The 14,654-nt window shown below is 37.2% G+C and overlaps 1 protein-coding gene across 4 annotated transcripts in view; it reads right to left on the bottom strand.

Moving 5' to 3' along the window:
• The window catches only part of Gria3 (glutamate ionotropic receptor AMPA type subunit 3), a 303,860-nt gene that overhangs the window by 101,287 nt on the left and 187,919 nt on the right, over positions 1–14,654 (bottom strand). For all 4 annotated transcript variants that reach the window (XM_090326467.1, XM_090326469.1, XM_090326468.1 and 1 more), the window contains one exon: positions 10,635–10,688. In XM_090326467.1, coding sequence (XP_090182593.1) covers positions 10,635–10,688 — 54 coding nt within the window. The remainder of the gene's footprint in view (positions 1–10,634; positions 10,689–14,654) is intronic.

Genomic DNA, 14,654 nt, shown 5'->3' with positions numbered 1-14,654 from the left:
TGACCTTTTATCCTCATTCCTTTTGCCTGACAGAAATGCTGAGGAGTAGGGCATAACTTCCTCATGTAACCAGCTCTAAATATTCCTATGAGACCTTCTCACATCAGATATATCCTAACTAAGGCCACTCTGGCTTTCATTCTCTCTCATCTTCTGCTGTCTTGGTCTTGTGTATACTATTCCTTCAACAGATTTCATTTGTAGCCATCTTTTCTGGCCAGTCCTGGGGCTTGAACTCAGGACCTAAGCACTTGTCCTTGGGCTTTCTCAAGGCTAGAGCTCTATCACTTGAGCCCCAGCACCACTTCCAGAATTTTCTATGTATGTGGTACGGAGGAATTGAACCTGGGTTTTCGTGCATGCTAGGCAAGCACTCTACTGCTAGGCCAAACTCCCAGCCCCTATTTCAAATAAATGTATATAGAATATACCAGGTAACAAAGTCAGATACAGTAATAACATGAGATTAACCAAAGGGCAACAAAAAAAGAAGAGAATTAACATAGTACATTAAGAACAACAACCACACAAGATAAAGCTCTTGCTTCCATATCCTGGAAATCCTTTCATTTAGCCTCATCATATATGACCTTATGTATCTAGGTTTTGCGTTATTGTAATCCTCTGCTAGGACAGTCGTAGGTGTAGTACATGTATTTTTAATTTTTAATTTATTTTTATTGCAAAGGTTATGTACAGAGAAGTTACTGTTGCACAAGTTAGGTAATGAGTATATTTCTTTTTGAATGGTGTCACCTCTTCCCTTGAGTAAGTACATTTGTATACTTTACAATGCAATTGATAAATGATTCCAAGGTTCCAAGTTTCTTGTTTTCCTAAGTTGAATGCCCGGTAAGTTTTTTTTTTATGTTTCGTAGTGTAACTTTTATGGGGTAAATCTAACTGCATCAAATTCTAGTGTTGCTTGCATTTCACCAATTCTGTTTGGCTAAAACTGATGGCTATGTTGGCTAATTACCACAGTGGTTATGTCATTACAGTTTATATTCAGAGAGAAGGATCAGAGAGAAAGCACGCCTAGTAGTCTCCATAGGGTAGGAGCTCTTTGTTTCACCTTCTTCATACTAAATGTCTAGATATTTGAATATTTATTTACTGCTGTGCGCAGAGATACATGTAGTACAGTTTCTCAAAGTGATTCCTTTCAGAGGGAATTATTCACTTGCTTTGCTAATTTCTGTTATAAATCAATCTCATCACTTGCTAATTATATAACATCTATGTGATTCAGTGCATTGTTGCCCACATTTGAACATAGCTTTATACAATAAGCCATATCTTTGTGTCTGAGCAGTTCATGCAGGGATTTGTTAGTTATCCTTATAGGTTTTTATGGCCATTTTTCACAGTGATTAAACAACTGTCATCCAAATTCATACTGTCTTTGAATTTGAGAATACTAACCCTCCCAAAAAAACCCAGTCTTCAAAAGATTCAAGTAAACTTTGTTTTATTCCATGCCCTTTGCTTTACACATACTAAAATCAAGTTTCTTTCTGGTCTAGATAATTAATAGCTGAAGATAAACATAGTCTAGTACTACTTTTGAGCATTTATTTTTATGATGCTATGCAGATTGGATGCATATATACATAGAGGAAAAAAAAGATAAAATGGTTGACGTATTTCTGAGTTGATTGTCAATCATGAGTAAGAAATGGGAAGTGTTCCCTGACAAATGGAGGTTAAAACAAAAGAAGGCGGGCTAGAAGGTTGCCAAGATGATAATTTATCTCACAATTTGGATGAAGGATAGCTGTTTTTTTATGCTATTTGATTTGCTCATCTGGGTGATGCTTCCATACAGAAATGCATTGTAATGGTGGTGACTCAAGTTATGATGTAGCTAGTGAAAGTTTCAAGTCCTTTCCTGGAAATCAGGTCCACCCTCCAGGGAACATATAATGTGCCGAGTGAAAGATTATACCATACAAATTAGCACTTGATTACAGGCTGCTTGTATTGCTGACTCTTTTATTCTCTAAACAATCAACAAACATAATGTTAGCTGTTAGTGCAATGATGAGCCACATCAAACTTGGACACCACCCTCACAGCACTTCAGTATTAACAGTTATTTGTAAGAATGAACAAATAATAATAATAATAATAATAATAATAATAATAACTTTAAACAAGTGCTAGTAATGGAGGAAATATCCACGGATGTCTTTTTCATGGATAGTTTTATTGAGTTGCACTTCATACACCACAAAATTCTTCCATTGAACACTGATCTTTTTTAATGGTTGGCTGTGGGGCTTGAACTCAGGGCCTGGGCACTGTTCATGAGCCTCTTTGTGCTCAAGGCTAATGCTCTACCACTTAAGTCACAGCACCACTTCCAATTTGAGTCTCAGAGAGACTTTTCTGCCTGGGCCGGCTTTGAACTGCAATTTTCAGATCTCAACCTCTTGAATATCTAGGACTACAGGCATGAGCCACAAGTGCCTTGCAGACACTGATCTTTTAAAAGGCATATGTCACATCAATTTTCAAAACTGTCCAGAGGTTTGCACTACTAGATATATCATGGCCTAATAAAGCCTTATATAAGTTGTTCTGTCTCGTATTTTGCTTTAATAAAAATTGCCTTATAATTAAAAGAAGGTACAAAGCTCATGTACTCTTCCCTGAAAAACGTTTTCTAATTTTTTTAGTTGGGATCCTTCCTTCCTTCCTTCCGTCCTTCCTTGCTCATGTAGCTTGAACTCAGGGCCTGGGTGCTATCCCTGAGCTCTTTTGCTCAAGGCTAGCATTCTATGACTTTGAGCCACAGCTCCATTATGTTTTTTTCTGGTTAATTGGAGATAAAAGCCTCTTGGACTTTCCTGTCTGGGCTGGCTTTGAACTGTGATCCTCAGGTTTTAGCCTCCTGAGTAGTGGGATTACAGGTGTTAGTCACCAGATCCTAGCTAGGGTGTTATTTTTAAGTTATCTTTTTCTACACAGACTTCTCTGTCCACATATGCACAAATGACATAGAGACAAAAACTTCCTGAAAAGACCTTTAGACCAGCACTATCCAAAGTGTGTACAGACTGGACAGTTTGTTGTTTGTTACCAGTCTGAGATGATTCAAAGAAAACAAAATTAAGAGTAATTTTGTATCAACCTTTGCTGCAATTTGGTATGATACTATAAATGTTGAATGCAACAAGGAGAAGATTGGACTCATTTTATATGTCTTATTGTACTTTGTTTAGCTAATTTTTGTCATTTTTTTGATCCATGAAGATTTTCAAGAAAACTGGTTCATCTTCATGAGTAGCTTAAGAACTAGTTTTTAGAGGGCATAATCTAGGAAGTTGGGAGAAAAGACAGAATTGTTTTAACTAATTTCACTAGAACATTGGGTTGTAGGTGGCATTCCTTATTAATTTCAGACAGAAAGGAGGGAGTGAAAGGAAGAGAGAAAGTGAGAAGAAGGCCTAGGAATTGACATGAAAAACAATGTTTCATTCTAACGGAAAGAGGGAGAATGGGTACCTGAATGTTGGCTACCTTACGCTAATGCATTCTGAAAGTATAATAGGAAATTATACTCTAGACCAATCCCCATTCCTCATTCCCTTGGTATTATACCAAATCATATCAACTTGAAGAAGAAATTGAATCATGAGCCACCAGAGAGATTATATAGCCAGGAGATGTGACTGGGCTCTTTGGGACTCATGACTAGTAGGAACTTTTCCCTCTAACCCCACTTTAATTGTCTTCAAAGCTGACCTCCATCTTAATGAGCTCTGTGTTAACATGCCATCTGCTAAGGTGTCACTGATCACAACACATGGATTTGCACATGTCAGTTTTTATTTAGAACATTACAATTGGTAGCACAAAGAAAGGGAAAGTAGAGAACAGAACAAGAAGACCTGGAAGGGGAAGGGACCAGACGGGAGTGGTTATTGGCAAGCAAAACAGAATGACTCAATCTCATTCAAAGCTGGTTTTGTTTGAAATGAAACGGGCTCTTTTCTGTTTCAGATACATTCTGAGATATTGTAAGTTGAAGAGTTCACTTTTTCAACCTTAATCTTGGCTGTCTTTTTGGATTCTATGTTATGAGTAATGCTTTTCTATTAGTAAAAAAATTAGATGTCATCTAATATCCCTACATTGGCATACTAACAATGTGAATGAGGTAGCAGGGAAAGAAAAGAGAATAAAATATAGAGACAGAGTGACACAGGGAGCGGAAGGAGGAGGAGAAGGAAAAAGAGGAGGAAGAGGATGATGAGGAGAAGGATGGAGAGGAAGAAGAGAAGGTGAAGGTGGGAGTGGGGGTGGCAAGGCTCAAATTCAGTTTCTCAGTTTTCCTAGTCCTTTTATCTATGATTGCTTCACTCAACCTGATAGGTTGCGCTTCATTCATTTACATTTGTGTTTTTGAATGTGCTCTTTTCTCGGGGGAGAGGGGGTATTGGTCTTGGGGCTTGAACTCTAGGCCTGGGCACTGTCCCTGAGGTCTTCAGCTCAAGGCTCTACTACTTTGATCCATGGCACAACTTCCACTTCCTAGTGGTTTATTGGAGATAAGGGTCTCACTGACTTTTCATACCCAGGCTGGCTTTGAATCTGGATTTTCAGATCTCAGCTTCCTGAGTAGCTAGAATTACAGGCATAAGCCACTAGTGTCTGGCTTGAATATGCTCTTATGTGATCTTTGTGGAACTGAGATTCTGTTTCACTGACACATTTGGTAAGTACATTGGGAAGAGCAAGGAAATCTACCAATGGTTTAACCAACCTGAATTGGAAATCTAGCTTTGCAGTGGATTATGTATGAGAGTTTGGGCAAATCAGATATCTTTTCTGATTCCATTTCCTCATCTTCTAGCGGCTTGAGGAGATGGGTAGACAAGAAGTTTCTCCTTATAATAGATCTGAGATGATTAAACGGGAAGTCTAAAGAAAATAGCTAGCACAGCAGGGCAAGTGAAGATTGCAGTAATATTCCTTCCTTTATCTTCCCAAGCACAATGACTTGCTTGATTGCCTGCTTTTGCAGCTCTCTACTGCTGACAGCTGATATTACCTTACCTTACTTCCATTTGGGGACAACTGTCCTCAATCCAGGGGCCAGACTTGACGTAATAAATAACTAGTATAACATTGAATGAGCTCTGCTATGTCTCATGTTCTTCCTTGGAAAGTTTAATTGATTAGCCTTTTTGTTCTTAGTTTTTGGGTTAACAAATATCTGTTGTTGAACCATCTCATCCCAGTTCTAGGGCTGGTGGTGTTTTTCAAAAGGTAAGAGTTCAATTCCCAATAACACACACACACACACACACACACACACACACACACACACACACACACACACACACACATACACACACACACACACCTGAAATAGATCTAACTTGCTTTCTGTAAACTGCTAGACTATTTTGACTGAGTAATCACATCCTCATCTCTGTTTCTAACTTGGATGAAGGTACTCTCACTCCTCTGGGTGTGTTTGTATTTGTACTGCTTTTAAAGCTTCAGTCTACCTTAAGACTTTGTATTTTCAAACATAACAAGGCTTGGGATTTCTCTCCCATTTGTTTCCTCATTATTCGTAGTGGGCATATCTATATTCTTGCTCTGTCCTATTCTACACAAAGTGGCCTTCCAAGAAGAAAGAAGTACCTCAAGGTCATTTCCCAAAATTTCATCATTAATATATCACCTTTCTAGTTTATATTGTTATATGGGTGAGTTATCCAAACTATAGTTACTTAATGTATATTCTTTACATTGACATGAGTTTTATTTGAGGGCTGGGACCTGCTTAACTGCTTTATCCTCATTGTATGTAAAAATCATACTGTCGATGGGATAGTTATCATTTACTATAAATTCTAAAACTAATAGCATTTGCAAGAACTTTTATGATGTGTATCCTAAAATTATCTCATCTCCAAAGAGCACATTTTAAGAAATTATAATTTTATCTAACTCCATTTTATAAATTGAGGCAGGTTCATAGAGCTTACACTGACCATAAGGCTACTTAAATGAATTCCTGACAATTAAGCCTGTCTCATAGCTTCTAGACTAGTGCATTTTTCTTTTATTATCCTGTCCTTCCTCATTCCTTTGCATCATTTCTTCTTTTTTTGCCAGTCCTGGGACTTGAGCTCAGGGCCTGAGCACTGTCCTTGGCCTTACTCAAGGCTAGAGTTCTACTACCTGTGCCACAGCACCACTTCTGGCCTTTTATATGGATGTGGTATTGAAGAATCAAACCTGGGTCTTTGTGCATGCTAGGCAAGCACTGTACCACTAGGCCAAACTCCCAGCCCTCCCTTGCATCACTTCTTAATCTTAGCCTATGAGTCTGCATTATTTACATATATGACAAATCAGTGATATTTATTACACTTGGAAATACAGTATAAATATCCTTATCTCAGAACTTGTCCTTGTCATAAGAGAAAGAGAGGCTATTTGAATGGCAGGTTGCATACAGGCTGGTTACCTCTGGGACTAGAGTAGACAAACAACACTTTCTTAGTCCTGGAAGAGAAAACAAGAATCAATTATGGAAGAACCTATAAGAAGAAAACACATAATCAACTGTTATAGGATTTTAAGGAACTTACTTGCTCTATTGGGATATCCACTCCTGGCCTGACCAGATCACCTTTCTGGTCTGTGTTCCTGGTAGAATCTTTTGTTTCTTTCAAGGACTTCAAAATGTTAGAATAATTTGCAGCTTGTTTTCCAATATGAAATGTACCTCCTGACCCGAGAAAGGGCTTTGCTGAAGCATTCATGGAATATCCATCTTCTTGCTTTAAGAGTGCTTCTAGAGAAGGTTCATGTAAAAACACATAGAAATCTTTACGAGATCGATGGTTTAATATCACAGGAGACACTTGAAGCTATAGTGCAAGTGGCTCCAGGAACTTAGCTAGGCAGTGTGAGTGTTCTTCAATGCACATGTGTAGAAGAAAGAAGTGGTTTATAGTGTTGTAACATCAAGACTCAGTTTTAGAGTTTGTTGCCCTTAATATATATACATCCTTAACTTTCACCCAGCTGGCTCATCTTGCAAGGCCAGATGACTCATCTTGAAAGGAAACATCTTCCTTTTTTTGACCATTCAAATATCTTTTAAATAGTTCTGGTTTATTCTTTATGTGTATGTCTTTGCTAGAGGTGTTTAGGAGTATTTTTATCTGCTTAAAATCTGGAAGGCATGGAAGGGATAGTCAGTTTCATTATTATTATCAAAGATGAGCGCTAGTTCCTATATCTATTGCCCAAATGCAATTTGATACAAAGTGCAGGGACTTATGGAAACATATGGCTGAGTTTAAATAAAAAGAAGGTCACTAGAGAAAGAGAAGAGGTAGCAGCTCAAAATATGATAAATGAGTTTTTGTTTTCATTACCCAGACTGACATGATACTACACATTCTCTTTTTTTTCTTTTTTATTGTTATTATAGAGGTGCTATACAGAGGGGTTACAGTTACATAACCTTACTTTCTTTTTGAAGGGAAAATTTTGCTTGATCTTGTAATAGCCATCCAAGATCATTCAGTCTCTTCTGAATTGTGTGGTTTGGATTCAGTTTACCATTCTTTATCCCAACTTTGGCCTAGCAATTCTCCCCTCCCTCTTATCTGTCTCTCTTCTTGCCTTTATCTTTGTTTCTTTCGTTCTTTTCTTTCCTTCTTTCTCTTTCTGTCTGTCTATCTCCTATACATTTTTGCATATGTTAATTTGCATTTGTTAAGTAAGAACTCTTCCATTGGGGGGTATATTTCCAGCCCTTGCTTTTTTGAGACAGGATCTCAAACTGGCCTTGACATTTTTATGTAGCCTAGATTGTCTTCAAAATTGAAAGCTTCCTGCCTCATCTTCCCAAATGCTGAAATTACATGTGTATACTACTACACCTGGCAGAAACTCTCTTCCGTAGTTTTGTCACTCCACAGGCTTTCATGTCTGTCAAATCTAGGTCTGGGAACTGAGCTTTTCTGAAGGATAGCCACTTGGAGATTAGAAGTCTGTCTTGGAATTCTAGAATGGGAAGATCTCTGGAGAGCATCTTAGGTCAACTGAAATAACCATTTGTATGCAGCTCAAATATCCCGTTGAGAAAGAAACTGAGAAGCCTCCACCTTCATGTGTCTTCAGTATCTTTCTAGGTTTTCAAGTAGAAGGTGTTTGCTTCAAGCGCAGCTGGTGGCCAATAACAGCAAAGCGGTGACTCAATGGCTTGCTACTTGAAGCAGTATAGGTCTCATCTATGTGCAGTCCTTGCAATGAAGCTCCCAGATGTGCTAGCCAGGGCTTTCTCAGAGCTACACTGTAGCCTGAAGTTCTTCTCATCATACTTCTGTCCTCACCTTCTTCTTCAGTGGTATCAGATATCTGTTGTGGTATGAGGCTTTCACTGACTATTCATGTGTTTCACTTTTTTGGTTCTTTCACAGGGATCACTTCCCAAAATGTCTTGAACTACTAATTATGTTTCAGCATGTCCTTCTGGAGAATAACTGAACGCACAAATGAAACCTCTTCTATTCTCACTTCTACATCCACAGTAGAAAACATTAATGTGCATACAGATGAAGTGATTAACCCAAGATACCGTAGCTGGTTAACAGGAAATGTAGAATGGCAACTCAAACCTTGTGACCCCAAGTTCAGTCTTCTTTCTCAAGCTTCAGTCAAGCATGTACAATGCTAAGCACTTTTTGGGGACCTCTACCAAGCCCAGATTTGGATCGATATTGTTATCCAACAGACTATTATGCACTTAAGCCTTGAAAGATTATTTCACATTCTGTTAAATCTTTATTTTAGTCCTGTATGAGATGATGTCTGTAAAAGTTTGATGCACTTTGCTATATTTTCTAATACTTGGTAAAATAATGTATTTCTATGAAAACAGAAGTTCATGACAGGCTTACCTAAAGTCATCTCATGTACTGTTAGTGATAGGCAAAGCCCACAATTTAAACACTATACTATATACTTTGCTATTTTCTAGGATATAAAGATAGAGGAGAAAGAGGAAAGTGATGGAGGAAGGAAGACAATAGAGTGGAATGTTTATTGTTAAGGAAGAAATAAAGACACATGACCAATTACTGTCTCAGGTGTTTTGTAATAGCCTTAACTTTCAACTATGCCCTAGTTTTACCTTTATTCAGCTAAACCTACTTTTACTTATCAGTTGCTTAAAACCCTAATTGAATATTTATAAATATGAAGTAAGAATGAAGATTTTTTTTCCTCCTAAAACAGTGGATTCATTTAGCCCCCATGTGGATTGAAGTGTTCCACATTGATCAATGTATTGAAAATGTATACCAAGTTGGAGAGCAGTTCTATGTAAGACACCTTTTGACATATTTTCTAAGAAAGAAGCTAAAGTGACATTTCCTTTCTCATTAAAATGTTCATTAATAAAACAAAATAAGATACTTTATTTAATTTAAGAAATCTGGGAATATAATTACAGTAATCTTTTACCTTTGTTACTCTTCTTTTACTTTAGAGCTTTACAATGGTCCTGGTTCTTAGTGCTAATGAAACAAAATTGGGGTTAGAACTCATGCTACATAATATTTTAATGGATTCTCAGCATTGTAATAATTTAACATTTCTGTTTCATTTCATGGAGATAGTAATATTCAGATCATCCACCAAACAGATATTATAAATTTATAAGCCATTTTGTTAATTCTTAAATAAATTATTCTTTCAGATAAATATTAGGTATGAAATAACCTTAAAGAAATTTGAACTCCTGCGATGTCACAAATTTTAAAGGCAAGAGAAGTTTGAAGGTAAATATTTAGGTTGTGGCCAGGTGCCAGTGGCTCACACTTGTAATCCTAGCTACTCAAGAGGCTGATATCTGAGGGTCAAGGTTCAAAGCCAGCCAGGGCACAAAAGGACCTTAGACTCTTATCTCCAATTGACTTCTAAAAAAATGGAAGTGGGGCTTGGCTCAAGGGTAGTGTGGTAGGCTTGAGCTGAAGAGCTCAGGGACAATGACCAGGCCCAGGGGTAAGGTAGTAGCCTTGAGCTGAAGAGCTTGGGAACAGGCCCAGGCCCAGTTCAAGCCTCATGACCCCCCCAAATAAAGATTTAGGTTATGTCTTATGTAAGGAAGAAGATGCCTAAATACTTTGATAAAATCATTTAATTATACCATGGTGAAATCTATTATGGCATCTAGTTTGTAAAGATGGGGTAGTGATCTACTTCTGAAAGGGTGTATCCTGTATTGAAATGCACAAATGCTTATGTGTATTATTCAAAAGAGTTAGCTTCTGTAATTTTTCCCTTGCTTTACATTTCAAACCTGATTAAATATTTCACATTTTAAATCCAAACTTAATCTAGCAGTAATAAGGGAGAAATCATATCAACTTATTTTTAAGTAAGTTAAGAATAGAGTTTCACAGCCAAAACAAAGAACATTTTTGAAACAAGACTACTGCATTCAGGTTTGGATATTTACTAAACACATTTCTTCAAGCATGTACTGAATACATTAAGTGCTTCATGTTTTGCCTGCTTAGCTGATTATAGATGACACAATCTAAACAGAATATATCTTCTATACACACTTAAAGACTGCTTTTTCTTACCAGGTTGGCAAGCATGTAGTGATAACCTCTTGAATGTTTCCCCAGAATCACAACCTGAAGAAAAAAAAAGAAATGAGAAACAATGCTTAGCCAAGAATTACACATTCAGTTGGACAGTGGAATGGCTAGAACAAATGTGTTTAAATTATTAACAAAGTAATAGGTAGTTCTTACACAGCAAAATGACAGACCTGGCTTCTTCTACTTGTATTTTGCTTTCTAATAAAGCAGAAAAAAATCTCCCATATCAAAGTTGAAGTGTGAAAACAAGAGGAAAAACATCCCCAAACTTCCAGGTCAGTAGCATCATTGTTCTTTAAAATAGATGGAAGAGGCGATGAAGCTGATAGCCCAACCCCACTCGTGAACTGGATTTTTGTACTTAGCTATTGAGATGGAAAATGAGCTGAACTTCACATACAAATTAGAAAACAGAATGTACAGTACAATTTTTTGTGTTATCTAGAATGCTTAGGGAATTGAACACTCAAAGAATGGGGTTAATGGGATTTTCAGGTTAACTGAGGTTACTTTTGCTTATTGAAAACCTAAATGCCTTTTTCTGTGTTAATATGAAAGACTTTGAGACCATCAGTATATCTTTTTCTGCTGATCACAATACCTTAGGGCCATCAAAGATGGTTTCACTCAGGGCACATTTTACAATACCTAGAGAGGAGAAAACCTCCTAAATATCTAGAAGAATTTTTTTGCCAGTCCTGGGCTGGAGTTCAGGGCCTGAGGCCTGTCTTTGGACTTTCTCAAGGCTAGAGCTCTACCACTTGAGCCTCAGCACCACTTCTGGCTTTTTTCTATGTATGTGGTACCGAGGAATTGAACCCAGGTCTTTGTGCATGCTAGGCAAGCACTCTACCATTAGGACAAACTCCCGGCCTCTAGAAGCACTTTTACTTGTTATGACTGGAATATGACTAGTATCTCATGGCTGAAGGCCATGGATGTTGGTAAACATCATCTGATGCTCAGGGGAGTCCTCACTACCAATAATTTTCTCTTTTCTTTTTCCTTCTTTTTGTTTTTTTTTTTTGGTTGGTCATGGGATTTGAACTCTGAGCCTGGGCGTCGTCTCTGAGCTCTTCAGCTCAAGGCTAGTGCTCTACCACTTGAGCCATAGCACCACTTCTGGTTTTCTGGTGGTTAATTGGAGATAAGAGTCTCACAGACTTTCCTGTCCAGGTTGGCTTTGAATTGTGATTCTCAGATGTCAGCCTCCTGAGTAGCTAGGATTACAGACGTGAGCCACCAAGTTCCCGGCTACCAATAATTTTCCAGCATAAAAATATCAGTTATTCTAAGGATGTGAAACACTTCCCGAGGATCATTATCATTATTAGGATTTTCATGAGCAATCCTTTAGTTAATACTAAGCCTTAGATTTTTCAATGTACATTTTTATTATCTCAAAATATGAAAGTGGGCCAAATATTTTCCAGCCAAACATACCAGCAGACAGTTTTCAAGTAAATACTTGATTTAAGTTTATGTTCACATAAGAAAATGCCACACATTTCATTAAAATTTTTACAAACTATTTTATTCAGTACTAGATGAAGGTAGTGGGACTAACAAAAATAATAACATAAAAGTTTAAATATCATTTTGTAGGACCTTTACCTTTGAAGAGGAACTCAATGTTTGCAATAGTGGCGCCCTCCTTGCACCAGGATAAGGCTGACTTCAAGTCACTACAGATTGTCATCAATGGAGGATACAGAGCTGTATCCCAAATAACATCCTGTTTACTCCTAGCTTTTCCTCCTAGCCCATTCTTTATTGCATCCTTGATCTCTCTTTTGTTTCATTTGAGGATGGTATTGAGGGATGAAGGTGGGGTGATGTGCCGTCTTTCACTGCTGTGACTGTGCTGTGTAAAAATCTCCTTTCTCTCCCTTTCATCACATCTCTGTCATGGAATATCTAGAGCCTAGATCTGACATGTGGCACTCTTAGAGTTTGGTTTAGGATCTAAAACTCCAATTTCATTACTCTCTCTACTAATCTTTTCTTCTTAATACTTCTAGAACCTTCCCCAAAACACCACTACATGGATACCAAACACTCAGCGCGTGATTCTATGGGAGATATCTCATGTTAATGTGCATTGCCTGTTGTATCACATATATTCTAGATTGTAGAGCAAAATATTTGCTTTGAAAAAAAATCTCTATGCAGTATGACGCTAAATGAAAGGACCTCAAGGATATAGAAACAAAAGCCATATAATGAGTGATTTTTGTCCTTAATGTACTATTATCTTTCATCTCTTTTGCTGTCCCTTGGTTATCTCATATTGTTACACTATCTCACTTTGTTATCTTATGTATTGGATATATTTGTATTTGGTTATTTGAAATTGGATAGGGAAGGAGGGAAAACAAGATGAGGGGTGTGGGTGGGGGGGAGGGAAATGGGGACCAAGACATGAGAAAGGGTATCAATGTATGTGAAGTAATGCACCTTCTATCTGGAAATATAATGTAACCCTTCTATTAATAAAAAATACAATATTTAAAAAAATTTTAAAAAAAGTTTAAATATATGACTAAGTTTTGTACTTGCCTGAAGCTAATACAACTTTTGGAGCTCTCTTGAAGAAAAATAAGACATAAAATTATGAATACAATATTTGAAACAAGGTCTTGGATGGATGCCATGCAAATAAGTGGTTTTTAAGTGGTTTCAGGATGAATTGTTTTCTGGATGTAGCTGTGAAATGGCTTAAAGATCTTAGAAAGACAGAATTCCACACATATAAAATCAGAACTATATATGAAAAGCTGTAATAACAATAAATACACCTACCATTATTTGACTGCATAATATATGCTAGACACTATCTTAGGTTATGTATATATGGACAATTCGTAGATCAACTGAACAATCTCACTTTATGGATAAAGAATATTAGCTCAAGGAGAGTTTAATGTGTCTAAAACCACACAGCTAGGAAGTGATAATGCTGGAATTAGAAGTTCGGTGTCTTTCTTCCTCTAGAAACACTTCAGTAATTTAGACAGAACCTCCACATATGAGTGTTATGCAGTCCACATTCAAGCAGCCCTAGACTGAAAATACTTGACAAAAGATTTGCACTGAACATGTACAACCTATCATTCTTAACAGTGCTCCTCTAAACTACAGTATTGCAGCAATTTATAACATTTTATTGCATGAGATATTGTAGTCCAGAGGTTATTGTGTCCACCTGAAAATATATGTGCAGATTATATATATTGTCAGTCATGAAGCTTGAATACTGTGCCTGGGCACTGTCCCTGAGCTTTTCAGCTCAAGGCTAGCATTCTACCATTTGAGCCATAGTGCCACTTCTGTTTTCTGGTGGTTAATTGGAGATAAAAGTCTTACATACTTTAGTGTCCAGGCTGGCTTTGAACTGCGATCCTCAGATCTCAAGCTCCTGAGAAACTAGGATTATAGGCTTGAGCCACTGGCACTTGGCTAGATTGTATTTAAATATTTAAATTATTTTATGCAAATAACTTGAGCATTGACATATTTTGGTAACTGCAGTGGGTGTAGTTGTATATCCTGATGCAATTACGTGCAGTATGGTACATTATATGATTTCTAAGTACAGGTGATCTTTAACTTGCCATGGGTTAATTTATGGTTTTCAACTTTACAGTGATGTGGTAGCTCCCAAATGCTAATAATTGTTCTAAGCTCTTAAAAAGAGAATGATGAGATGTCTAAGGAATGCTCAAAGAGGGATGCATAGAAGAAAGCAAGTTTAAGCTAAGCCAGAGAAAGAATCTCATCCTTACCATGCTTTACTTACAATCAATTAAGTAATTTCAGATTTGTGTTTAGTGTGTATGTGAATATGTATATGTGTATGTGTATGTGTATGTGTATGTGTGTATGTGTGTGTGTGTTTGTATGAGAGTGTATGAGAGAGAGACAGAGAGAAACAGAGAAACAGAGAGACAGAATGCATGAGTGAACTGTTTTCTATTAATTTAAAATATGAGCCACATT

Source organism: Megascapheus bottae, chromosome X (assembly GCF_031878675.1).
Source record: "Megascapheus bottae isolate mThoBot1 chromosome X, mThoBot2.hap1, whole genome shotgun sequence".
In the NCBI taxonomy this organism is placed as follows: Eukaryota; Metazoa; Chordata; class Mammalia; order Rodentia; family Geomyidae; genus Megascapheus; species Megascapheus bottae.
Note: the sequence above shows the minus strand (reverse complement) of the source record. Positions and strands in the feature narration are given on the sequence as shown.